Source organism: Lissotriton vulgaris, chromosome 1_1 (assembly GCF_964263255.1).
Source record: "Lissotriton vulgaris chromosome 1_1, aLisVul1.2, whole genome shotgun sequence".
Classification (NCBI taxonomy): Eukaryota; Metazoa; Chordata; class Amphibia; order Caudata; family Salamandridae; genus Lissotriton; species Lissotriton vulgaris.
This window is the reverse complement of record NC_141685.1, coordinates 797792916-797820148: the sequence shown is the minus strand read 5'-3', so window position 1 is coordinate 797820148 and position 27233 is coordinate 797792916. Positions and strand designations below refer to the sequence as shown.

Genomic DNA, 27233 nt, shown 5'->3' with positions numbered 1-27233 from the left:
TACAAGGGACTTACAGGTAAATTAAATATGACAAACAGGTGTAAACCAATCTTACCAAGTTTGCAAGAGATAGCACATGCACTTTAGCATTGATCGGAAGTGGTAAAGTGCCCAGAGTCATAAAACCAACAAAAACAGTTCAGAAAAACCACAGGAGGAAAGAAAATGTTTGGAGATAGCCCTGCAAAAAAGGGCCAGTTCCATAAGGGCTTCTTTCTCTGATAAGCTATCCCAAACCACAAGTGTTACCTTGGTGATGGGGATGAATGCAGCCCCATGCTCATGAACTGTCGTTTCTCTGTGTGCATAGAACCTAGCCTATAAAGACTCCTGATACCGTATGGTCCATGAAGCACCAATGTTTTTCAGATTCATTTTATGTCAAATGTACCATATATCTAATTTGGGAGGTCTAGTAGAATTGTTTTATGTTGGACATTCAAATCACCCCCTTCCTGACAGGATTTTGCTGCACCCGGGAAGCTTTTCTATGGTGTTGTCCTGGCCAGATGAACTTTTCTAGTGATTTCTTTAATTGGTGGGGGATGGATCAATTTGCTGGGAGCAGAAGGATGAAAAACCCCCAGAGAAGGCTCAGCAGTGAGATCATCTTATGACCGCTGTACGACCTATCCATGAAAACCTTCTCATATGCAATGTCTGTGTGTCTAATCGCACTAACTTGAGCAGTGTATTGTAAGGTGCTGGGTAATGTATTACCTATCTGAATTCCTAATAGGAAACAGACGTATCTTACCATTGAAAGGGAAACTACTGTCTAGGTTCTGTTATCTGTTCATGGGGGAGTGACGGGTTTAGGGCCAGTGATTTATTTACATTCTCTTGGAATCTTGAAACTCTGCCATATAATTCTAATTCTACCATGAAGGCTGGTGGAGTGCTGTTTGGGTGAGTAGTCATCAACATAAAGTTGTCTACATAAATATGTATAATCTGTTAGACTGTCCCCCGGCAGATTCCTCATATTTCCTTCTGGTATCCAGGGTCCGACTGGGACATGAACTAAAACTGGGCATCAAAATAAAAGCGGCCCAAGTAACAAATCAGATAGCTGAAAAAGTGCCCCACATTTGCAATTAGGGGCAGTTTTGAACTTCTAAAGAGACTCTCTCCAGGAGTTTTGCAAGGGATGGGAGACTGCATACCTTTGTGCTTGCTCCAGGAAATGTTTGTTTTTTGAAAGAACAAGGGGGACCCAGTGGGTAGCTATGGACCATGGGTATCAGCTAAGTTTTTAGAACAGCAGTCCTAAGCTTAAGCAAAATCATACAATAATGTTATATAGACCACAATAGGCTGCTATATATTTATCTCCCTTGTCCAGCCGGACAGGGAATTTATTAATCAGGTAAATTAATAAAGTTCAAGATATATTTTAGCAACAAAACATTTCATTGCAGTAGGGCACAGTCCTGTACCGTACTGGAAAAGGATAAAGGAGAAAGTAGTAGAGGAAAGAGTGTGTCAGGCAAGGAAAGTGAGCAAACAGGGTACTGTTTTGAGTCAAGATTGGCACTATTCCCTGGAGTAACACATACATACATTAATATACATTGATTAAATGTATGTCTACTCAAAAGGAGTCGACGTTTCGATCCCGTGCTCAAAATATAAGGGGATCATCTTCAGGACTTAAAGAATTAATTTGCTTGGTTTGAAAATTACAACAGCCTGTTAGGAAGAAAACAGGGAGGAAAAAAGAAATAACAGAATTTTGTCAATTCAAGAGAGCTGTCATCTTATCCATTATCACTCCTATGTCACTTGCCACTTCCAAGTATACACCAGCATGCCAGGTAGCTTAAGGCTAAAAGTGTATCTGCACCTCTCCAAGATGGCGGCCATATTTTCCTGAAGCCACACAGGGCCCCTTTGCTGCCTGTATCACGTGACCCCGTGGCTCATCACTAAAAATGTCTGCCACTTTCGACTAAGCGCGCACTCGGACAAGCACAGCTGCCTGCCCGCATTGAGGACCGCTGTTCTCAAAACTTCCCAGGAAATGTTTGTGGCAGTATCAGGGAAATCAACAGTAAAAAAGCAGCTCACCATACCGTATAACAGGACCAGAAACAATAAGGCAGTCCGAACCTGATCTGATCTTGATGACCAAGGGTTCTAACATCCGATCAAACAGAATGGGGAGAGAGGGCCCCCCTGTCTTGTCCCTCTGCCACTATTAAAACAGAAGGAGGTGCAGCCATTAGCACTTATCGTCACCTAAGACTTAAAGACAGCAGCACGGAATGAATCTTGATCCATGGCCAACTGGTACCAGTGTCTCTTTTGAGAAAGGGCCACAGGACTCGATCAAACAGTTTGTCAGTGTCTAAGACTGCAAGAAAGCTTCCTTCTTTGTCCTCTGAACATTGTCCACTAGATGCAGGGTGGCCTTGGTGTTTTTGCTATCACTCTACCTAGGGATGAATCCCGCCTGTTCTGGTTCTGTCAGTCTGGGCATAACCTTCCACAATCTGTCCATCAACATACCAGTGAAAATGTTCACGTTCATCAAGGAAATCGGACCGTACAATCTGCACAATTTATGTTCCTGCAGAGTTTTGGAATCACTGATGTAATGGTCTGTGACATCGTGTCTGGGTAGTTAGTGAAAAGCTGTTGTACCTACGAGATAGGTCAGGCACAAGCTACGTAGCAAAGGTCTTATGGAATAATGGGGCGTAGCCATCTATTCTGAAGGACTTAGCTATCTTCAACTCTTCTTTGGCGAACATCACCTTACTAACTTATGGGTTCCTGTAATGGAGTAAAATTGCTCCTTCATAGGTTTAGTGAGTCGACTATAATGTAGGAATTCAGCAATCTCATTGAACTAGACTTCTTCAGAGGAATAGAGGGATTCATAGAAATCTCTAAAGCAGTTAACTAACTTCAGGCCCTTTATTTCTAAATCTATTTAGTGGAATAGGCAAATTGTAGTATCAAAACATCCATTTGCACATTATTGAAGCTGGTGGCTTATCACTTCAGGGTATCACTTTCTACATCCAAGAGTAAGTTAAACCTGAAATCAGATCAAGGAGTCATAGAGCCTATAGAAGAGTTTCACCCATGATTTCTGTGTGCAAGATGCAGTATGCTGGACAAATTCATATTTGGGCAGACATGCTCCAACCATTTAAGGATATATAGTAAGAGATGCATCTCCTTCCCTGCATCCAAGACATAATTGATCAGTTAAATGTTGTCCAATTTTTGATCTAAGTTATATATGAATAAAGGCAATTGTATGCTAGAGCTTGAAGAATTTTTCTGCTATGTACCCATGCTCATCACACTCAGATTTGATGTGTCCTAATTAGCAGAGGTTTTCCAGGAAGTGTTTAAGAGAATTATCAGATACATACCAAATTGCTTGAAACATAGAGATTACATTCCTGTGTTTGGGAATACTAAAGAACAATGTGCCAACACCCTTGTTAAGGTTTTGGGTGCCCTTCATGAAATGAACTTCTCATTCAAAAAGCAAAAATTTGACTTTTGAAATATTCACTCTAATTTTATAGAAACGTTTTCCCTAACAATGGTATGCATCCAGGCCCCAACAAGAAGGAAGTCCCAACCTCAGCATTTACTACTGACAATGTGTTAACTGTCAAATCATTCCTTGGCATGGTGAGCTATTGTGCCAGATATATATTGAAGATTTTGCTTCAATAAGTAATCCCGCTCCATGGCCTCACCAAGAAGGTCAACCCTAATAATGGTCTCAATGGTATCAGACTGCTTCTGAAACAATCAGACTCCACATTGCCAAAGCAGATGGCATGGTTTATACTTCCAAGTTGAAGAGGAAAGGCTGGGCCTTGTATGGGCTTCTGAGTATTTACACTTATTGGTACATGGGAAGCCTTTCACTGAGGAAACTCATCATCAATCTGCCCTATTTTTGGCAAGGCCAAGAGACCCACCCCCATTGCACTAAATTATGGGGCTTGAGAGCTAAAGATTATTAACTCAACACCATCTACAAACCAACAATATATCAGAATCCTTCCAGTTTTCTCACACACATCCCCCCTTACCAACTCCGCTGCTATGTCATTGATCACAAAGGAGTACATTTGTTATGTTATCTGGTGTGGTCTGCTGCCTTGTACAAAGAAGACATTGTCAAAGCCTTCTAAGAAGACCCCATTCTTCAAGCCGTTGCTGAAATGGATTCACTCACAATGACAGCATGAACTTGACATACTACATAGGTGCGCTAGTGTCTGAGCAGCTTGCTTTCCGACAAGCGCAATGTGAATTTGTATGAGCCAGAAACGGTCTGTTTCTCATGGGAACTTGCTTTGTTATCCCTCAATCTCTGTGACGAGAAGTTGCTGAACTGGCTCACGTTGGACACTGGGGAATGGTGGTACCCAAGAGACTTTTGAGATAGAAGGCGTGGTTTCCATTTACGGACAAACCAATGGAGAGGGCAATGTCTTTGTTTGCCAAGCCTTGGTAAAGCCAGTCCTTCTGAACCTATCTCCATATCAGAACTGCTGGGAGAAATCTAGGATGAAGGTTTTATTTACTTCTTTGGCCCCATAGTTCAGTGAATAATTTCTTCTAAATGGGATAGCTTAATTTTTGATGTCATGGCAGCTCTTAGGACATCAGCTGATGTGGTTGATTTCTCCCCTGCATAAGGTTTTTTTGACTTATGGCATTCCAACAGTTTTTATATACAACAATGGACCACCTATCCGAGGTAGAGAGTTCTAAAAATTTGCAGAATACACAGAGATTCATCACCACAAGATTATATCACTTTGTCCTCATGTCATTCGAATTATGGTTAATTTCATGACCTCACTATAGAAAGCCATGCACACTGCCCAAATATCTCACTCCCATTTCATGGACTTGCTGTATCAGCCTGTGAGAGACTATCTTGACTCCCTGCACCTCATGACTGTCTAAACTGCTATTTACTTGAAAGCTCAGTTCTCATCTTCTTCTAGAATCCTCTGAAATGCACTGCATCTTGAAAGAAGTGACATAACATGATTGTGAGACAAAAGACAAGATGAAGATGTATGCGGATCAAATCAGACATGCAAGGCAGTGGAAATAATAACAAGGAGCTTAAATACACACCAGTTTGAAATACACATGTGAGGATGACCCCCACTTTGAGCCTTATCCATAGATGATCATGGACATCAAGAGCTCCATCATCCTCTAGAGATGTGGGCTCACCATTACCCGTAACTGATCATCCACATTTTGATGGAAGAATTCTGCCAAAATTTATCGATTGAAGAATTGTTGGACACCTGAGGAGGAGGTTCAAGCAGAAATAGCTCTGTGATTGATTTCTTTTACTCATTCTTGGCTAATTAAGATATTATCATCACCTCTATCTCCTGATCCTGAACCTGATCTAATTCCTCTGTCCTCCCACCGTCATCTTTTCCTTCCACCCTGAATGGCTCATCACTGCAATTAAATAATGCCATGTGTCTGTTTAGGTGGGTCAATATGTAGTGTCAAATTGTCACACATCTTTCAGTCATTAGAATGTTGAGTGTAAGACTTGTACTCAGCACTTAATTTGTAAAGAAATAAGTGCCCTTGTCAGGATACCACAGCAGCTTGCGCACCCATTGCGCTACTAATGACAATTCATACAAATCAGACTTTTTATACATTAAAAATGACAAATACATGCCTACCAAGCAATTTTTATGACTTTGGGTGGTAGGTTTTAGTCATTCTTCATGTATATAGAAATATTAAACAAATTCTGTTGTGTACATCACATAATTGGACAAACAGTGCCGCCATGTGGTTGGCTGTCATAAGTCCAGGTGTTGACAATTAAGTGCTAGTGTTGAGCACCGAAAATCACTGGCTCAAATTAATCACTGCTTGTACTCCCTCCAGGTGTGGCAGCTAGGAACTTGAGCTGATAGAGACATTTGTCTCCAATAAAATCCTTGGCTGATTCCTGGTTCTTTGATTTCCAGCCATGGCTATTTTCCCTCAATGGCACCCCCATATTACCCCTCTTTTGCTGATAAAACTCTTTCTCTGCTGAGATCAGGATACATGCATTGTTGTAGGAATATTTCACCCATTCCCACTGTTGAATGTGTCTGCTATGGTTATTTCTGTGGCTAGTGTTAGTTGGGAATCTCTTACCAGCAAACTATAGTATTTCAGTTTCATTCCCCAACTTTAGATCCACTGATTTATTACATCTGTTAAATATTCATGTTCTGATTAGCTTTGCATAATTCACATGTTTTCTCCAAATTCTCACAATCCCTCCCAAATATTTGTTAATGTAGTTAACAAATATGAGTAGAATCACTCAAAGTGTATCTGCTAACCAATGAGTGCATTCAGCATTCCAAGGCAGAGGTTGCAGCTCCAGATTTTTTCCAGGCATCCATGGTGTGCGGCTTTGCATGCACAGGGACAGTCTTGTGATGGCGAAGTAGTGTGTTTTGCATAGCTCATGGTAAGTGCAAAGATGCTCAGTGAAAATGGGTTCCCTGTGTACTGATTACATTGACTTCTCCTGTAACAGGCCAATGATATGAAGATTATGAGGCATTACTTGCTGGTATGTTAGGTATTGCTGGGTCAACTTAGCTCTTGAGGGGAAAATGGTTGGTCACTATAATCTTTTTGCTATTGCCCTTTACTAAAGAGGGTTACTTCAAGAGGTAGACTTAGATGTGATATTACATATAACTATTATCCTGTCGCGGAAGGAATCTCCTCCATGATATTTGCTGAGTCTGGTATGATGGTTTCTTGTACTCGCCACAGTGTTCGCCACTTCAAGTGAGAAGGGAGTTTGAACCCATTTGTATCCATACGCTTCTTAACCTATAATGGGCTGGGATAGATTATACATGGGAAGAAGTACTTACACCAGACATTATAATGATATTGCAGGTAACTGAGGAGTTTTGTGACCATGTAAGGAACGAGGCTGACGGTGAAGTTCCTTTGTAAAGTGAGCAAACTCAGAGGGGATTTAAATATTCTCAACATCTACTGCAGAAATTGTTTTATTTCTCACAGTACATGGACACACCATCACCCTTCCCACAAACCACTTAATACTTGGTCTTTCTCTTTCATATGAAAAAGGTAGTATGGCTGCAGAAAGGGAGGATACACATGGAATCTAGAGTGAAATGAAACACATCAAAAATAGCAATTTATTGCAAAAAGAAAAACTAGAATCAGTTTATTGTAAGTCAGATTTAAAAAGAGCTAAGGCTCAGAAGGTGAAAAAAAAGACAGAGGGATTTTATTTTTCCTCTAATAAACATGCTGTGCAAACAAAAAAATGAACATGTTGCCGTAAATATCTCTTTTCTGCTGATCACTGCACAGATCATAATAATGAAAAGCCGTTTTTCGTTCTTCATTGCCTTGTTTAAACTGCAGCTGTACTTATGATCTGTGACTTTCATTTCACTTTGGCTGCTGACTCTGGCAGGGGACAACATCGCTTACAACGCAACTTTTACCACGCAGTGCCTTTATGACGCAACTTTATAACGCAAACCATTACAACGCATTGCGCTGGGGGTGCTCTAGGATAGGGAATAGGTTTAATTTACAGTCCAACACCTTCCCTACTATCCACGGGGACTGGAGTTGGAATAGTAAATTAAACTATTCACTATCCAGTGCCCCAAAGCACTATGAGTTGTAATGGTATGCGTTGTAAAACCTGCGTTGTAAAAGCATGCGATGTAAAAGCATGCATTGTAATGTCGTACATCCCCTGGCAGGAAACATTGTGAGGTCTCAACTCTATTGTAATACTTTATTACATTTGAGCAACTAAGTCATTTAATTATTAATGAGTCTAGATATGTCACAAGTCGCCTGTAATAAAGAAATTAGAGAACAGCTTTTATACACAGATTGCAGGTTCCCATGTATTACATATACACAATTATGCATTCCTTCCTATCCCCTCACTTTTCCTTACCTTTAATTTATTATGGTTCCTGTCTGTTAACAAGGTGTGCTTCGATCGGCCTGGAGTTGCGACCTCTGTTTTCCTTTACTTGGCATACGATGGAAGTGTACAGGGCGACCAGCAAAGACCAACGGTGACAGTTTATCTGACTGATGTGACAGGACACAACCACTCAATTGGTGAGTCAAGTGTAGATTTCCATGTTTAAGTGAAAACGTTATTCATGTTTTGGTGGGTACGATGGGACATGCTCTGATACCACATTCTCATTTAACACTTTTCTCTCAATACATGTAGGAAAGTAAACACAATTGTACAACACTCACAAATGTCAGCATCTTTCTGGGCAATATATGGTTCTCCTTCCCAGAAGGCTAACGGCTCTGTCCTCTCTCCTCCTCTTTGCTTAGGAACCCATACATTGTCCTGCCAAAGGAACCCGCTGATTCTCAATGTCACCCACAATCTGAGCTTCCCCTTCTACCGGACTGCCTCCGTGCTGCTCAACTTCTCCTCTGCCTCGGTAGGCATCTCAGCAGTAGCCTTGAGAACCTCCACACACCTCGGTCCAGCTGTTCCTAACCACTGTACAGATATGGAGGGGTCTGGTAGTTACGAGAGGCTAGGGTAAGCAGCTGCAAGGTTGGCAATGCCATCTGAAGATTGTCTCTGGTCTTGAAACTGTTTGTCTGAGTCCAAAGGTTCACCAAAATGTAAATGAGAGAGGGAGCATTTATGGGGAGACGTTGGACGTGATGATATTTTAGAGTCTTTTTTGGGAATGCACCTCTGTGTCGATGGGCTGGCATCCCTGTGCCTTCCCCCAAGGTATTCTTTCAAAAGGAAAAAAATGTGATTCAGAGCACATCTGACTCTCGCTGTTACAGAAGCTAATGATTCTGTGACCCTGCGATCGTCCCCAGAGTCCATCCTATCCTAGAGATAAGAGATACTGCATCCATGTGTCTATTTTAAAAGTGACAGACTCTGTTTCTCTGTGGCAATCCCATGAGCACTCCTCTACTCCAGTGCTTATAGCTTTGCATTGCACCTTTGCCAGGAGTTGGTGATGGGATCTACTGGCTAAGGTGTCAAATGATGGTGTAAGAGTCCACTGCCCTGAACTGCTGGGTAAATCACTGTATCTCAATGTATGCTGCATACTTTTTCTACCAAAATTGTGAGTGTTTAGAAATACAGTATTCTGAAGATCAGTTTTTTAGGTAGAACTTATATATAACCTATGTTTGGTCTCTCTAATGCCAACAATATAAAATACAGAAATATCCAGTATCTTTCAACACCTTTTACAAATGTAATTTTTATCTCTTTTTTCCAAGTTTAATAGCTGAACATGAACGATTGACTGCCACAATCTTTCTTGCACTTTGCTATTCTTTGCTACATTTCATGTGGAAGAGATGCAGATGTTACTTTGTTATTGCCACAGAAAGTTACAAGGTAACATGTGCCTCTCAGCCACTTAAAAAGGGTCACAAGCTAGCAAGGAGGGAGAAAGATGACAGATACTTAGGGCCTGATTTAGTAATTGGAAGACCGGTTACTGTCAGAAACGTGACAGATATCCTATCCACCTCATTATAGGTGCATGATATCCCATGGCACTTGTAAGAAGGCGGAGGGGATACCCATCACTTTCATAATAGAGTAGCACCCTCTAAACATAAATCATTCCCTAAGTGTTAAACTTTTTAACCTATGCTAGATTAGGCTGGAAAATAGTACCTGAAGGTATGTTGGAAAACATAAAATGACTGGGTGGTTTTGTGGTTTTGCATTGTCGGCCATGCAATACCCAACCAAAACAATTTGGATGAACCCTCAAGTTTAAGAGCTTTATTAAAAAACAAACATTACTTATAGAGAGGAGCTGTGCAGCATCATAGTAGACCCCAGACCTTTGATGGCCATAAAAAAGTCACTTTTGTGCATCTCAAGAGCAGATTTAGTGATCTCTGTAAATGAAACACAGCTCCATTTAGAGAAAAAACAGAACAGCTGACAACAATTGTAGGCTGTGACGTCCACCCATCTTTTGCACTATTTGTCCAATTTAAAGTGCAACGTATGTGCGTTTCCGGACAGCAGGGTCTGACTTGCCTTTAGGGCAATCTGGCAAAGCTCGTAGGGCCGGTCTGATAGGCCGGGGTGTGGGGCATTTCCTTGGCTGTTTGTGGGCTTATTTTATGGTTTACTAGGCTGGTTTTTATCTTTGTTTTCCCTGATATTATCCCACACATTAGCTGCAGAAAGCACAAATGCACGCAGTCTCCCATTTCTTCTAGAACACCTATATAGTGAACCTTTGCAAGTTCAAAACTGCTCTGGTTTGCAAATGTGGGCCAGCAATTTGTTAGCTATCTGATTCTCTAATGGGAACCACTTTTATTCTGATGCCTAACCCTTCTTTCTGTCTCAGGGTCTCATTTATGTTATTTTTTGCCATGGGGCGGCCCAGCAGGTCTTGCTGCTGCGCTTGCCTATGGCAAAAGAAAAGGGCAGGAATGTACTGTATCTATTAGATGTCCTTTTCCCCTGTGCCGGTGCACCATTGGATGCTATGCAAGTGTGCCTGCCTTGCGTTGATGATGACTTTTGTGCAGGAAGGGAAACCTCATATATATACCTGTGGCACACTGCGCCACCAGATCATCAGAAAAGTGATGTTCCAGCAGCGCAATGGTGCCGTTAGTGCATCATAAATGAGGCCCTCCGTCTGCCCTGCCCGCCACCAGCTCCACTGTTGGCAAAACACTTGCAAAGTTCAAACACTGGTGAGAATAGCATTTCGGTTGCCATTCTGATGCCATACCTGCCAGTCTTTTCCCTGTCTGGAGCAGCCATGTGCACCATGTTAGCACCAGACAATACATCTTTAAAAATGTCCCTGTGCACTGTGAAAAAAACCTGACAGTGTATTGGGAACCTCAATTTTCTAGTTTCCAAAGGAACTCCCTTCTGTGGAGGTTTGCCTTTAGAAAATAGTTAAAGTGCGAGGAGGTCTGGCATGCCGCTATTGCGAGATGGGTTGGCCATCACTTTTTGTTTTAGTCAGTCAGCAAGAATGCTTAAATATAGTGCTCCACATTAGAAATAATGGCCTTTGCTGGCTTTGTAAATGTATAATGTGGATGTTCTGTGTTCATTTCTGTTTACAAATTACACTGCTTGTCTTATCTGATTAGCAGTTACCTTTGCATCTGTGGATATATGGGGGTACTCCTGCATCTGTGAAGATTTGTGTGGTTCATAGTTGAGGGGCTTCTATTCTGGTAGATGCTCATATTTAGCTCCTCCCAGGACTTCATGGACGAGACAATGTACAGTGATGGGACCATAAAGAAAAAGGAAATTCACATAGTGAGTTAAATAGTGAGTGGATGTAAACGTTGATGTGTGAGTGAGCTGATGAGCTGAGTCAACAGATGAACGAGAGTGCATGAGACAGTGATGTCGAGCAACCACATTTTTCATAAAGAGAATCTACATGACACATTAGAAACTATGTAGGAGGCCCATTTACAAATGCTGGAGAGTTGTTAAGGGACACAGGCATAAGGGAGGAGGGGTTTGAAGGTTTCACAAGTACAAGGTAGGGTTTGCATTTCCCCACAAATAAGTGTTGGGGCAACTTTAAGGGTCCGAGAGAAAAGTATTTTGGAGGCCCAGAAATAATTTTTAACACATGTACATGGGGCCCTCAAATAATTGTCATGGAGTGAATAGTGGTCTCATTTAAATGATAGGGGGACATAAAGGGTTGGGGTTTAAGCGCCCAGCCACTAGTTATTGGAGAGTCTGTAAAGATCCACAAACTAAATGTTAAAGGGACTTGTGACAACAAAGTTAAAAGTAAGGCTTTTGTTCCTCCCACATAATTGTTACTGAGAATTTAAATGTTAGAAAAGGGGAGGATTTACCTTTACCAGTTTCTGGCCAGCTCAGTAGCTCAGTTCACTGACTGTTGCTGGTAAGAATGAACCTAGACAGGCAAGGCATCTAGATTGAAGGCAACTCCTTCAACTCCTGTATGATAAGTATGTTTCTTGCTCCCAACTCAAGATTTGTGTTGTTAGTGTGGTGTTGTAATTTATTTTAGCTAGTACTTAAATGTTAGTAAGTCTTCTTAAATGAGGAAACCCTTTAAAGAAGGATTTGGGCTCCATCACTGTAGGACATTGCCTCTACCCATTAGCTGCAAAGGTGAAGGGGTCAGCTTGTGTGTGCCTTCAGATTTTGCCAGCTGGGGATGGTTTAAAGGTCCCATGAATGAATGAGGTAACACTGCAGGTACGTGACTTTTTGGGACAATCTGGTGGCGCAGAAGCCTGCTCCATATTTACTAGGCAGCACAAAACCACTTTATTTGGCTTAATGCCGCTTTGTAAATATCGCTCCCTTTAACGCAGTTTTCTGCGTTAAAGGGGCATACAATGGATGTTGCTGGGGGCGTTCCCAGCAACATTAATGGCTTTTTGGCACTGCCCCAGATTTATGAAAGATCTTTACTCTGAAGCAGCGCCAACAACGTATGCCTCCCCAGTGGAGGTGTAAGGGAGGCACAATGAGGAGAAATATATTTATTTCTCCTCGTTTTTCTTTTTTCTATGTGTGCTGCATTATGCAGCACACATAGAAAGAGGAAAAAGCCTCTTATGATTGTTTTTGTGCAGGAAGGTTTTGCTTCCTGCACTGAAACAATCCTCCCCGCATCTCATGCACCCTTGCAACATGGTGCAAAGGTGCCTGTGTTGGCGCATGGCAGCCTATTGTGCACCAGCAGTACAGGAATGCCCTGTATCTGATAGATACAACGCATTCCATATCTGATAGATACTCTGCATTCCTGCCCTTTTCTTTTGCCGTAGGGCACCACAGCAGGAAGGTCTGCGGCGCTGACCTGCAACAAAAACTCATAAATGAGGCTCCAGAATTCTAGAAACGGGTGTTAGTTTAGTTATAGGCGTAAGGGTTGTGAGTTTGGAGTATAGGATCAGAGCTAGGCTTAAGAGGCTTAACAGGTTTGGTGTAAAGTACAGTGCAATGCTTAGGCTAGAGGCTGTGGCTCTGGCTTAGGGTTTTTGGATAGGTTGTCCTGGTATTGGCTTAGGCTTAGTGGTGTTTCCTCTGATTAAAGGGGTCAGGATTAGATCTAGTGAGATGGGTTAATAATCCATAGGTGTCTAAGTCTGGACCTGAACATAGAAGCTTAGGTTTAAGGAATAACTTAGAGGTTTGGAAAAAGGTATAGGCCATATACTTGTGACTACAGAGTTGAGTCTTAAACTCTGGTGCAGGTTTTGAGGTTTAGGTTAGTAATTCATGTCTGGAGCATTAGATTGAGTCATGGAGTTTAGACCTAGGGCTGCAAGACCAGACAATGTAGGTATAATATATTAGGGGGACAGGTTTAGGTGTTTAAATAAGGCTTCTATATCAGGGGTTAGGCATCAGCATTCAGGACTCAGCTTATGGACCTTTCAACTGATGCTTTAAATGTAAGGGTTTAAAACCAGAGTTTGTTAGAGTAGACATAAGGATTTAGAAGTTTAACTAAGAGCTTTAATCTACAGTGTATTGCTCAGTACTTAAGGTGTCAATCTGGTGGCTTTAGCAGATGGTTTAGGCGTAAAGTTCCAAAGCTAGGTTTAAGAGGCTTGGGTTATATCTAACCATTTAAACTTGAACCTTGACATTTAAGATTTTGCAGATGGATTTAGAATTAACGTCTTAGTTTATGCCTTACTGATTGGGTCTAGGGTGTAGGCTCTGGCTTGTGAGTGTCTATTTAGTGTCCCCAGGCCATGAATAAGATAAGGGCCTAAGGTATGCTCTGATGCTCAGGGACTGTTTTCCACTCTCAGGGGACCATTGCGCATTTTTACTGAGCAGGTGCACCACGTCTCGCATGGTGTACCTGTACAGGAAAAATGCATGCCAAAAGGGATGCCCTAAATAGAGTGAGCCTTCTCACATGGACATACAGTTGGCCCTTTGACAGATAGGCTGTCTCTGGAAGGGTTCAGAGGGCAAAGCCAGCTCAGTCCCCAGCAACAGATCGTAGGGCCTAATTTTGAGTTTGGCAGACAGGGCATTCAACCACAAAATGTGTGTGGCAGAGTGTCCTGTCTGCCAAAACTAATGTTATTCCTGCTCTATTTAGGATCAAGGGGACTGCCATTTTTTGCAGTTGAGGTGCCCTTGCTGACTCCTACAGCAGAAACCTTACACCGACGGCCCAACTGACCCCATTCACAGTGACCAGTCTGATGCACTTTGTTTCAGGTCAGGAACACCTGAGAAACCCCGGCAGTCCTGAACCTGGTGGTCCATTATTAGAAACAAAATAAAAATAACCCCCAAATCCATTTTTTTTTAAAAAACATAATTTTTATTGCAGATTTACAGTGTCATATAAGTTACATTGGGTTACTTCGTTCACTTCTCTCTTTTTCCGTTTGCCTTCATTTCTTTTACACAGCCTTTCGGCCCACAACCCGGAGGTCGGGCGGCGATACACCCTTGTTCAGTTCTGTGTGGTCGGTGTAACCCTCCCTCTAAAGTATGAACTCATCTGCTTTTCTGAAGGTCTACTCTATAAACTCCCCCCCCCTGAAAATCCCCCCAACTCCCTTCCCTCCCCCTCCCTACGTGTCCACCATCCACTCCGGATTATTCACTTCTTCCCTAACTATGGGTGCTAATAGGAGTCGCCTTCAAATGCGGTCTAGTTTTGCGATGTCCCCGGTTCCGCGCTAGGGCCTACCTCTGTGTTTTCCAAGTCTGTCTCTTCCCCCTGCTGCGCACTGTCTCTCAAGGCTTGAACCATCGTCTCCCAAACCGCCGCCGTGTCCAGTGCCCTATCCGTTGGTTTACGGCGAGCCATCTGATATCTGTGCGTACTATCACAAGCGGACCATTTCAAGAATTCTGCGGCCCATCTCCTGTGTGTGGGACCTCCTCTCGCCTTCCAGTTTCTTGTAATTTCCCGCTTGGCTACCAGTAAGGCAATGTCAATAAATTTGCTCGTTGTTTTGTTTTTAGGCGTGTGGGGGAACCAGTGCAATAAGCAAACTGCTACGTCATATTGGATTGTTCTCTCCGTCACCTCCGACAAAGTGTCACCCACCTCCCGCCAGTATTCTCTGAGACCAGGGCAGGACCATAGCATGTGTACCAGCTCTGCTCCCTCGAGAGCACATCTCGGGCATCCCGCATTATCCGCACCGAAGTATTTCTTGATTTTCCCCGGTGTTAAATATGCCCTGTGTAGCACATAAAAATGGATCTGCTGAAAGCGCGCGTTCCTCGTGCTGTTCCTGGCTCGCCGCACTAAACCTTCCCAAACCGTTTCCGGGATCTCTCTATCCAGGTCTGCTTCCCACTTGGCCTTCAGCGCCGACAGCGGTGGCAAATTCTCGCGGAGCATTCTCGAGTACAAACAAGTCACCGCTTTATAGGTTCCGGACGCCATCATGGTATATTGGCAGGCCATAGTTGTCGTTGGCTCTATTAGCCCCTCCTTCCAGTGCGCTTGAATAGCCCTAGTTACCGCGGCGTGCAGCAAGTAGCCCCCTCTCGGTAGCTCATATTTTTCTTGCAATTCCTGAAACGGTATCAGTGCTCCATCGTCATAGAGGTCTCCCACCACTTGTACTCCTGCTGCTTCCCAGCTCTGCAGTTGGGACCAGTCCCCCCGTGGGGTAGTGCTGTTAACATCCCTAAGGGTATCTCCGGGGCGTACGGGTGGTGCACACCCGCCCGACGCCGAGAGCGGTCTCAACAAAGCTTGAACGTTCGTTCTTCGGGTGTCATATCTCCTCGTGCTATCCTCTGCTGCAGAGCTATATAAGCCAGAATGTGGCGTGGGGTGCCCCTATCCCTCTCATCTTCCGGACCGCGATATACTCTCGCTATCTCCTGTGTAAAGATCTGCAGTTGTGCAGCCAAGTAGTAGAGTTCAAAATCGGGTGCCGCTAAACCACCCTCGTCCTTTGGGCGGGAGAGGGTCGCCAGAGTGATCCTACGTCTGCCCGTCCCCCATATGAAGGAGGTCACCAGGGATTTCAGTTGTGAAAACAGGGCCCTAGGTATCCAAACAGGGAGGGTGCGAAAGAAACAGAGTAGGCGCGGCAGGGCTATCATTTTCAACAATGAGATGCGTCCCGTGACCGTCAGTGGCAGCGTGGCCCAAAAGGCCATACAGCCCTTCAGCGCTTGTATGCATCTGCCTATGTTGCCCTCCAATACGTCCGAAGCCTTGTGGTAGATATATACCCCTAAGTAGTGCAAGCATACCGGCTCCCATCTAAGCTCTAAATGATGGTCAGGCTGTGCTGTGTTCCGCCGCAGGGGGAACAAGCAGGTTTTCGACCAATTAACCCTTAGTCCTGAAAGTTCCCCGAAGCACTCCAGTAAGCGTTCCGCTCCCTTCAATGCTTCCGTCCCGTTTTCCTGAAATAACAGCAGGTCATCCGCGTATAAGGAGATAAATTGCTGTCCTCTTCTGCTATTTATTCCCTGAAAGTGCTTGCCCGTACGGGCTTCAGCCGCTAGAGGCTCAATTGCCAGGGCAAACAGGAGGGGGGATAGGGAGCAGCCCTGCCGAGTGCCTCTCTCCACCGGGTACTGGTGTGAGACAAGGGGTCCTATCCTCATCCTGGCTACCGCCGCCGCATACAGTACCTGCGTCCATTTGATATATCCCTCCCCCAGTTCAAAATGTTCCATGGCCCTATATAAATAGATCCACTCTAGGCTATCAAACGCCTTCTCTATATCTATGGATAAGACCAGGGGAGTCTGAGCTTCCATGTGTGGGTTGTCCACCAAACGTGAAAGTCTCCTTATATTTATAGTCGTGCTCCGAGCAGGGATAAATCCCGATTGGTCCTTGTGGACCAGGTCGGGCATGTGTTGTAGGAGCCTCGCCGCCAGAATGGAACTTAATATTTTGTAATCCGTGGTCAACATGGACAGCGGCCTGTAAGAGGCCGGATATTCTCCAGCTCTGCCAGGTTTTAATAGTGGGATCACTAAGGCCTCTCGCATGGACTGGGGCAGTTGTCCTGTCTTCTTAGCCGCATTATATACCGCCTGTAGTTTAGGCGCCAATAAGTCTATGTATGTACTATAAAATTCGATGGGTATGCCATCTAGGCCCGGCGTTTTGTTCCGAGCCATTCGTTTAATTGCCCCTCGAATCTCGCCTAGTTCTATATCCCTTCCCAGTGCGGTCGCCTGTTCCTCCTCTAGACGTGGCAACTGAAGATCCCCCAGAAAGGCATGTATGACGGCCTCCCGTCCCGCCAGTGCACTGCTGTATAGGGTCGTGTAGTAGCTCTGAAAGCAGTCCAGTATCTTCATCTGCGAGAAATGCCTTTGGCCCTCCGCCCCTTCGACCGCTAGTATCGGAGAGCTACGCCTGGCAGGGTTCGCTAGCCACGCAAGTAGTGCACCCGCCTTATCCCCCTCAACATGGGCCTGAAGCATATATGCCTTATAATCGAAGCTACGAAGGCGCTCCACCTCTACTGCTACTGCTTCCCTAGCCAAGTTCACCTCTTCCTGCAAGTCGGGGCGCCCCGGCCTAGTCCGTTCAGCGTCCCTCAGTGTGGAGTCCGCCTTTTATAAATCCCCCATCAGCACCGTCCTCGCATTATCACTGTCTGCACGACCTCCCGGGAGCACAATATTGCGTCGATTCGGACATGTAGGTCGTGGAGACTCGAGAAGAACGAGTAATCTCTCTCCACAGGGTGTTGTATACGCCACACGTCCTCCAGTCCCCAACGTTCCTGCCAATCTAGTCTGCCTTTTGTGAGGCGGTGAACGGGAGAATCTGCCAATGGCGGGTGGGATCTATCTAGTGTTGTGTTCGCTACGGAATTGAAATCCCCCCCAATCAGAATTGGGCCTGTTAGGAAATGCGCCAGTGCTCCCGAAAGTCTAGTGAAAAAGGACACCTGGTCAGTGTTTGACGCGTAAATGCTACACAGTGTAATGTCCCTCCCTCTCAACCTACCCTCCACCACTACATAGCGTCCCTCAGGGTTTACCATGTGCCTGGTCGCCTGGAACGGGACCCCCGCCTTGACCCATATTAAAGCCCCTCTGGCAAACGCTGAGTACGTGGTGTTGAATAACTGGCCTCGCCATCTCTTTTGTAGTGCTATCCCTTCCGGCTTAGTAATGTGAGTCTCCTGCAGCAGTGCAATGTGTACCCCCCGGCGGACCAGATAGGCGTGTACTTTATGTCTTCGTGCCATTGTGTGTAGCCCTCGCACATTCCAGGTTATACATCTTATTTCGTTTACATTAGCCATTGTCCCATAGTTCGTGATTCTGCTCCCGTCTCAGTACTGCAATATCATGAGTGGTGGACTCTCCCCAACAAACCTTTAAAACATCTGGCTTAGTGTGTCCCCTCCAATTCTGTGTTATCCTTTGCTCATAAGCCATATCAACCCCAACAATACCCATTGCCACCCCCCCCCCCCAGAATAGGCCCCAATTTCAAACTATCAGTACCCATCCAAACTAAGTCAATCCCCTCAACTGCCAGACTAATTCACAGTCGTAACCGCGGTCGCCTTAAGGGCAAACGGGTTGTGGCTAGGTCCGAGGGAGGTAACAGCCGCCCTCCCCGCCCCCAGTAAGTAGCAGCGGTCTGGTCGCTCAGCTTGAACCCCCCCCACAGCAATACCTTACAGTTGACAATTGTTGTTCTCCGTAGGAGTGGCATTCCAGTGTCCGCATCTTATCAAATGTTCAGGATCTCCCCCGAGGTCTGCGGGGTCACCGACGGGCCCTTGGCACTTCTTGTCTCCGATGCCTCCGACTCTGATCCTGTGTCTTTGGTCTCTGAGTGTGAGCCCCTCTGCGATGGCGAGACGTCTGCGTTGGACAGCGCTTCGACCGCCTGCAACGCCGCTTGCCTCTCCGCCTCCGTCTGAGTCACCGAGGGTTTTTTCGAGCCTTGTCGCCTCCATCGCAGTCTTTGAGACTTCCGCGTTTGTGTCTTCACTCTCTCCCGCTACTCCCGAACTCTGGCGCCATCCGTGCCCGCTTTATACGTCTCCCACCAGTCCCAGGCATCCGCCGATGTAGGGAAAAAGTGTTTCTTGTCATCTAGTATAACTCTTAATTGGGCCGGGAAGAGCAGGGAGTATCGAATTCCCTCATTCCGCAGTTCACGTTTTATGGACAAAAAGGAAGCCCGCAGGTTCTGCGTCTCGAAGGTGTAGTCCGGAAATAAGGTCACCTTGCTGTTTGCCACCTGGAACGGCCCCACTTCTCGGGCACGCTGGAGCAAGAGGTCTCTGTCCTTATAGTGTAACAGTTTGGCCACTACAGGCCTGGGAGGCAATCCGGGCTTGGGGGGCCTAGCCGGGACCCGGTGAGCACGTTCCAGGGTGAAGAATGGCGACAGGCCTTCCGTTCCCACTTGAGTCTTTAGACAGTCGTCCAGATACCCTATCATATCCTCCCCTTCTGTTTTTTCCGGCAGGCCCACTATTCGAACATTACTGCGTCGGCTTCTGTTTTCGGCATCCTCGGCCCTTCTCTCCAGCGTTTGTATTCTCTCCATAGCATCCAATAGCCGTGCTTCCATGGATTTGTGGGCCGGGGCTAGAGCCTCTAGAGTCTCTTCTGTTTCTTTTACTCTATCCTTGAGTTTATCGTGGTCAGCTCGCAGGAGCTCCAGACCCGTCACCACCTGCGTGATGTCGTGTTGCAAGGCATCTTTGGTTGCTGTAATAGCCTCAAGGATGCGGTCCTGAAGCTGATGTAAGTCCGATGGTCCCGCTGTGCCCCCCTCCGGGGACTCGGAGGCCGCGGCCCCCTCGGTTTTGCCTTTGATTCTCCCCATGGCACGATAGGTCTTTCAGAACACCGTATCTCGCGTTCTTCCCCTCCGCAGCTATCAGAGGGGGTCGTCCTCTTTTACTAGCTCAAAGGCAGTTCCGTGGTCAGCTTGAGCACCTCCGCTCCTTGCTGCAGTGCTCGTGGGGGTGTTATCTCTTGAGCACCCGTTTGAAGTTCAGCCCTCCATGTAACACTCCCCCGGGGTGCGGTATTCCATCTTCTGCCAAAGCGCGGGTCAACCTTTTCGCCCGGCCAATTCAGCAAAGTTCCTCAGGGTCTAGGCCACATGTCCATTGTGCCAGGGGGGCCGGCTCTTCGATGGCGCCCCGATTCGCAACTGGGTGGCCCTTAGGTCAATCTACTCCAGCTCCTCCCCAGGAGCTGGCCAACCAGGCTCCGGTTCCGCACTTCGCTTTTAAGCGGATCCCCACTTTCCAGGCAGCCCCGTCCCTGTTCGTCAGAAGTCCGCGAGCCCCCGCCTGTCTGAGGGGCAGGCCTGGGGTCGCGAGCCGTCACCGGGATCCAAGGTTGCGGGGACCTCCCCTCGCCGCGCACTGTAAGTCGGCTTCTGAGGCCTCCGGGTTACGGGAGCCAGTCTCCGCTTGCGTTACATGTCTCGGGTGCAGGGCCCACTTCAACACCCCCTCACCTGCCGGGTCGCCGGAGAGCCTCCACCGTCCCCCGGGCCGATGATGCAGGGGGAAGCCTCACTTTTGCTCCATCGGGCTCCTTCCTCCTCGGCGTGGACAGCGGTCTCCTCCCTTACCGTCCTGTGGTCCGTCGCAACGGGGCGGTCCCCTGCTCTGTCCGCCGTGCGTTTCCCCCTGGCCGGGACCGGCTTGCTGTTAACTCCCCCCCTCACTCCGGGTGAGCCATTGGCCCTGCCGACAATCAGAGGGTCGCTCACCTCTCCTACAGCTGCTTGGGGGGGAGTCACCTCTTCGATAAAGCCCCAGCCGGTCAGGGGTCGGAAGGGGCCGCCGCCGTCCCCGCCCCTAGGCACTCCTCGGTATCCTTCTTTGTTCTCCCGGTGCCGGAGTCCCAGCCCGGCCCAGGCCGGAGCTCTGCAATTATTGCGCTTGCTCAGGGTACGCTTCAGCGCTTCCGAGTCCTTCGCGCTGCGTGCAGAGCACAAACCCCGCACCCTCAGCCCAGCACGAGGCTCCTCCACTCCAGTCGCGCTGCTTCGGTGTGTTCGCTTGCGGGGGCATCCGCCATTTAGTGCTTTGTCCCGTCTCGGCCTTCGATGTTCCTGCCTCGCACTGGGAGGCCGATATTTCACTCCTCTACGTGTCCGAGGGCGCAGGCCTCGCACTCATCGCCTCCGGTCTGCTTGGAGAGGCTCTCGCGGGCGCCACCGCTCTTTTAATAGGATGATTGCGGGGATCAGGCGCGGAGCTCCGAGCTCACGCGCCATTTCCCTCAGCTCCGTAGCCACGCCCCATAACCCTGCAAATCCATGGAGAAAATCTCCTGTGTCTCATGGTTATTAGTGTTTTTTTCCAAAAGCGAAAACAAAAAGGTTTGCTGAGTGGCTAGCTGAAACATGGCGGATGCTCAGCAAACTTGCAGTGCCTTCAGAGGAGACACCGTGACAAAGGCTCCTCTTGAGGCACAGAGATTCCTGCAGGTCCAGCAGGGATCTCAAAATATGGTAGATAGTAGCCCAGTCAGAGTGCTGGAGGAAATTATCTGAACCACCGTTACGGACAACAGCATGCCCGGCAAATATTAAATCAAGTCCTTAGTGCTTCCCCACCATTAATTCAGGTGGTAGAAACTGAGTTTTTTAGGTATGGGATCCAGCAATTTACAGCAGAGCTCTTGCCCTGCCAAACCCAAAAGTAATACTTCATATTTTAATACGCTCCATACAATGTAACCTGATACTTTTTTGCACCTGCTCTTATGAATTTCCATCACAACAGCCATCATTTATACACTGCACTATTGCAACAGCCTTTGACTTCGAATGCCACTTAACCGTACCCAACATCTAAGGGTGTGAAAACATTGTCAATGTGTGTCTTTATAACCATACTGTAATCCTAGACCACATGCAACTGACACTGTCACTCATTTGTTTGGGTTCCAATCAATAGCTGTATTTAGTACAGTGCATTCTGTTATATGAAATAACTTTTTTTATTGTGTGGCTACTCTTTTCTGGGTAAGCTGTGCACTCACACTGTGATTTGCAGCAGAGTTGACCTCACTACTGCTCTGCTAGAACTGGTGACTTTCCATTGGAATCAGCTCAGTTCTGTGATTTCTTGCTGTTTGACATAGACAAAGCAAAACACCTAGGTAAGAGTCTTGTGCATATGTGCAGGAGCGGCCAGCAACATAAAAATATGGCGAGGCATGATGCCCAAAAAACTCACCATATGTATGTTGCTGGCCACAAGCTTCGGTCGCCCTCTCTCGTTCCGGCGCTCTCCTCAGACTTGGGAAGAAAGGGAGGACTTCCTCACTTGTGTCATGCAAATGCAACCAATCCTGAAGCTGTAGTGCAGCTCCACCCAGTGCTCATTTTGAGGCTGGGCAGCTGCAAAACCTCTGCTGGGTTTTCAGTCTTGGGGTTGCAGGTTTTGAAGTGTGCATGACAGATTGGTCGGCTGTAAACAACCGGTCAATCTTTCATGCACACTGCAGGAAGCTGATGTAAGTGCAATTGCACTAATCAGCCCCACCCCCTACTCTCGGGCTGAAGCAGTGTGAGCCTGCCACACATAATAAAATGGTATTTATTACCATTTGATGAATGTGTGTGCCTGCTGCGCTGGTAGCATGTGGGGTGATGTTACTCCGCCATAACGGAGGAGTGGCCGCTGCATATGTGTATATGATTGTTCCAAAACTACAAAAGTAAAAGAATCTCTTTTTGGCCTCAAGATTTAGGGCCAGATGTCCAACATTAGGAATTCCATTATCCTAATTGAAATTCTCTCTGAATCACAGTTAGGACATTGGTATTCCTAATATCTAAAACAGTTTTGAGTGTCATTAGTGACTCCTAGTGGGTCGCAAATAGAACTTCCTCATGTATATTAATGAGATAGGTTACAATTTGTGACTCATTAGGAATCACAGCCATCATCGGGATAGTGGCCTGCTAAGGTCAGCAGACCACCATGTCTGGTATTGCTTTTAAATAAAGCAATCTTTTTTTTTTTTTTAATGCGGCCCATTTAAAAAAAAAAAAAAAAGTACATTTTGCAGTTTCATTTTTAAAGAGTTGGCAGTGGTTCGTAGGACCACTGCTTTCTCTTTAAAAAAGTATTTTTTTTAACATTCCCCTTTTGAAACTGGTGGTAAAGTGTTATTGTTTTTGAGATCAGAATTCAGTCGCAAAACAGTAATACATAACATACTGATTTGGCATTTGGAAGGGACGCCCTAAACAAGCCCCTTCCAAATACAAAATCACAAATGCAAAATGCGGTGCAGTAACAAGTTACGGAATCACATTTTGTACATTTAAAAAAACATTTTTCCCATCGCTATCTGATTCTGTGAACGGGCCATTTGCGACCGGAAAAATGATTTGTACATCTGGCCCTAAGTGCCTTAAAGCCTTTAAGGGTTATATGTTTCCATGAGAAGAAATGCCAGCATGATAAGACATTACATATCTGATTGTCTTGAGATGGTGGGGCTCATTGATCAGCTTGAAGATGAATGTGAAAGAGTTAATATACCACAGTGGATTCAATGGAGAATAAAAGGAAAAAGGAAATGAAACCTTTTTCCATTTGCTCTGCTATGTTTTAACCCACATACCCAGTAACCTGCTCGATTCAGAGACTTTTCTCCTGCAATATGTGCATAAGTAATTGGCATGGTGGGGGAGAAAAATTTCTCAATATACTTTGGAAAAAATGAATTAAACTAAATTTTAGAATTCAAAAATATACTTAGAGTATAAAGCTGCATTTATATACACTTTTAAACATTTTAAAAAATAACGCACCTTAAATTACACATTTGCATGTACAGTTAAAAACAGTACATGAATTAGAATAGGTTGATGATTAGTCAGCTCATTAGAGGATAAAGCTTCAAAATGGTTTGTGACTTTGACTGGATTAACAAGTTTTCAGTTAATTAGGTGATCAGTGCCAACACGTTTTGCAGTATTAAGGTTCTGCTTCTTCAGGGCTCAGATCTAGACATGAACCAGAATTATGACTCCACCATTTTTTTTTTAACATCGTTTTTATTGCAGAACCAGATCTTACTTATACCATACATTCATGAGCACTTTACCATTAACAGTACTTATTACTTGCTCGGGTGATTCGTCTACACAGCCTATTGGCCCCCAACTCGGAGGTCGGGCGGCGTCAAACAATTGTTCACCCCTCTCAGCAACCCCTGAGCACTTTAAATCCTCGTGCAAATATGTCTGCAGTCTGCTTTTACATTTTCCCCCCCTCCCCCTCCCCTAACTTCTCCTCCTCCCCAACTTCCCAACTCCCCCCCCCTTTCTTCCCCAATGCGTACGCCTATGCCTGGATTCGCAGTCAGTGTATGTATATGACCGTTGCCAGGAGGAACGTGTTGTTCACAAAGAGTGTGCTCCTAGTGTGCCAGGGGGATCTTCAGGTCCTGAGTCAGAGTGCCCCTCTTCCTCCTCCAGCGTACTATCTTTGAGCGCTTGCATTAGTGCCTCCCATGCTGTCGCCCTTTCTAGCGCCTTATCGTCAGCATTGCGACGGGCTAGTTGATACCTAAGCGTGCTTTCGCTCGCCGCCCATTTAAGACATTCATAATACCACCGCTTGTACGTGGGTCCTTTTTTTGATTTCCAATTTCTAGTAATTTCCCTCCTAGCCAATACTAATCCCATATCTATAAACTTACTAGTTATCTTATTCTTGGGTGTGTGCGGAAACCAGTGCAGCACTCCTACCGCCTTAGTGTACTGTAGCTCCCTGTCCGTTGCGTTATTCAATGTCTCTCCAATCTCCTGCCAATAGTCTCGTAAATGTGGGCAAACCCGTAGCATATGTCCCAAATCCACCTCTGCTGTATTACATCTGGGGCAAGCTGCATTTTGCACCCCAAAGTATTTCCCAATTTTTCCCGGTGTGAGGTAGGCCCTATGGAGGATATAGAAATGTATCAATTGAAATTGTGCATTTCTCGTGCTCTTCCTAGCTCGCTTCAGCAGTTGCACCCAAGTTGTGTCAGGAATCTCCAGCTGAAGGTCCAATTCCCATTTGGCCTTCAGTGATGTCAGTGGTTTTAACGTTTCTCGCAGCATTCGAGAGTAAAGGCAGGTCACTGCCTTATAAGTGCCAGCTGCCATCATCGTGTACTGGCAGGCCATGGATGTGGTGGGCTCCTGCATTCCTTCCCCCCAGTGGGCCTGCATGGCTCTGGTCACAGCAGCATGCATCAGATAATCTCCTCTCGGCAGATCGAATCGATCCTGCAAGGTCTGGTACGGGAGTAATACCCCGTCCTCATACAGGTCACCTAGCATTTGTAAGGAAAAGCTCTGGAATGGATCATCTCGTTCCTCGCAGGAAGAACCCAGAGAGTCCGCCTCCCCCCATTCAAATCAGAGGCCACCGAAATCATATGCGGCGTACCTCAAGGCTCATCGCTCAGTCCCACCCTTTTCAACGTTTACATGAGTCCCCTCGCATCCATCGTGCGACAACACAACCTCAACATCATCTCCTACGCAGACGACACCCAGCTGATACTCTCCCTCACCAAAGACCCAAAAACCGCCAAAACCAATCTACACGAAGGAATGAAAGAAGTAGCCGAGTGGATGAAGAACAGCCGTTTAAAACTAAATTCGGACAAAACGGAAGTCCTCATTTTAGGATCATCCCCCTCTGCCTGGGACGATTCTTGGTGGCCCCCAGCCCTGGGAACCGCACCCATACCTACTGATCACGCACGTAACCTGGGCGTCATCCTGGACTCCTCCCTCTCTATGACTAGACAAGTCAACGCCGTCTCATCCTCATGCTTCAACATCCTAAGCATGCTCAAAAAAATATTCAGTTGGATCCCCACCGATACTAGAAAAACGGTCACCCACGCACTGGTCACTAGCCGACTGGACTATGGAAATACCCTTTATGCCGGAACCACAGCTAAACTACAGAAAAAACTCCAACGCATCCAAAACGCCTCAGACAGACTCATACTGGACATCCCCCGTCAAGCTCACATTACCGGCCACCTGAAAGACCTCCATTGGCTTCCCGTAAACAAGAGAATCACATTCCGTCTCCTCACCCACGCACACAAAGCCCTCTACGACCTAGGTCTAGAATGCCTCAACAACCGACTATCCTTCTACATACCCACCCGCCAACTACGATCATCCAATCAAGCCCTCGCCGCAATTCCGCGCATCCATAGATCCACCATGGGAGGAAGATCCTTCTCCTACTTAGCGGCCAAGACTTGGAATTCTCTCCCCTCTCACCTCCGTGCTACACAGAACCACCTCTCCTTCAGAAAACAGCTAAAAACCTGGCTTTTTTCGATAAATAATGCACCGCTCATCCCCTCAAGCGCCTTGAGACCCTCTGGGTGAGTAGTGCGCTATACACATTCTTGAACTTGAACTTGAACCCCACATCTTCCCACCCCTGCAGTCGCAACCAGTCGCCGCCGTGAGGCAGTGCTGTCACCATTCCCAACTGTATCTCAGGTGCATACATACATCGTACTCCTGCTCTTCGTCGCGCTCGATTCCAACAGAGCCTAAATGTCTGCTCCTCTAGGGAGAGATCTCTGAGGAGGAGCCTCTGCTGTAGGGTGATGTACACAAGCACATGCGTCCCTTTCTTGTTCTGGGCCCCGGTACACCCTCGCCACCTCCTGCGTGAAGATCTGCAATTGAGCCGCCAGGTAGTAGAACTCAAAATCCGGCACTGCCATGCCCCCCTCGTCTTTTGGTCTAATCAACATGTCTAAAGCTATTCTGCATCTGCCCGTACCCCATAGGAATGATATCAGCAACGATCTCAGCTGTCGAAAGATAGAGCCTGGTATCCACACCGGCAACGTGCGGAAGTAGTAGAGGAGACGCGGTAGGGCTATCATTTTCATTAAGGAGATACGGCCTGTCACCGAGAACGGAAGAGTGGCCCAAAAGGTCAGGCTTCCTTTCAATGCCCTGATACAACGGCCCACATTGCCCTCCAACATATCTGCCGCCGAATGGTACACATATACTCCCAGGTATTTCAAACAATTAGGCTCCCATTTGAGTAGCTGGAGATTAGTAGGCCGCTTCTCCCCCTGTCGTAGTTAGAATAAACTGGATTTGGCCCAGTTAACCTTTAAACCTGATAGCGTACCAAAAATTTTGAGAAGTCTT

At 46.1% G+C, this 27233-nt stretch overlaps 1 protein-coding gene across 1 annotated transcript in view; it reads left to right on the top strand.

Moving 5' to 3' along the window:
• The window catches only part of PAPPA2 (pappalysin 2), an 853188-nt gene that overhangs the window by 530443 nt on the left and 295512 nt on the right, over positions 1-27233 (top strand). Inside the window, exons 12-13 of the mRNA XM_086956586.1 lie at positions 8031-8166; positions 8398-8614. Coding sequence (XP_086812712.1) covers positions 8031-8166; positions 8398-8614 — 353 coding nt within the window. The remainder of the gene's footprint in view (positions 1-8030; positions 8167-8397; positions 8615-27233) is intronic.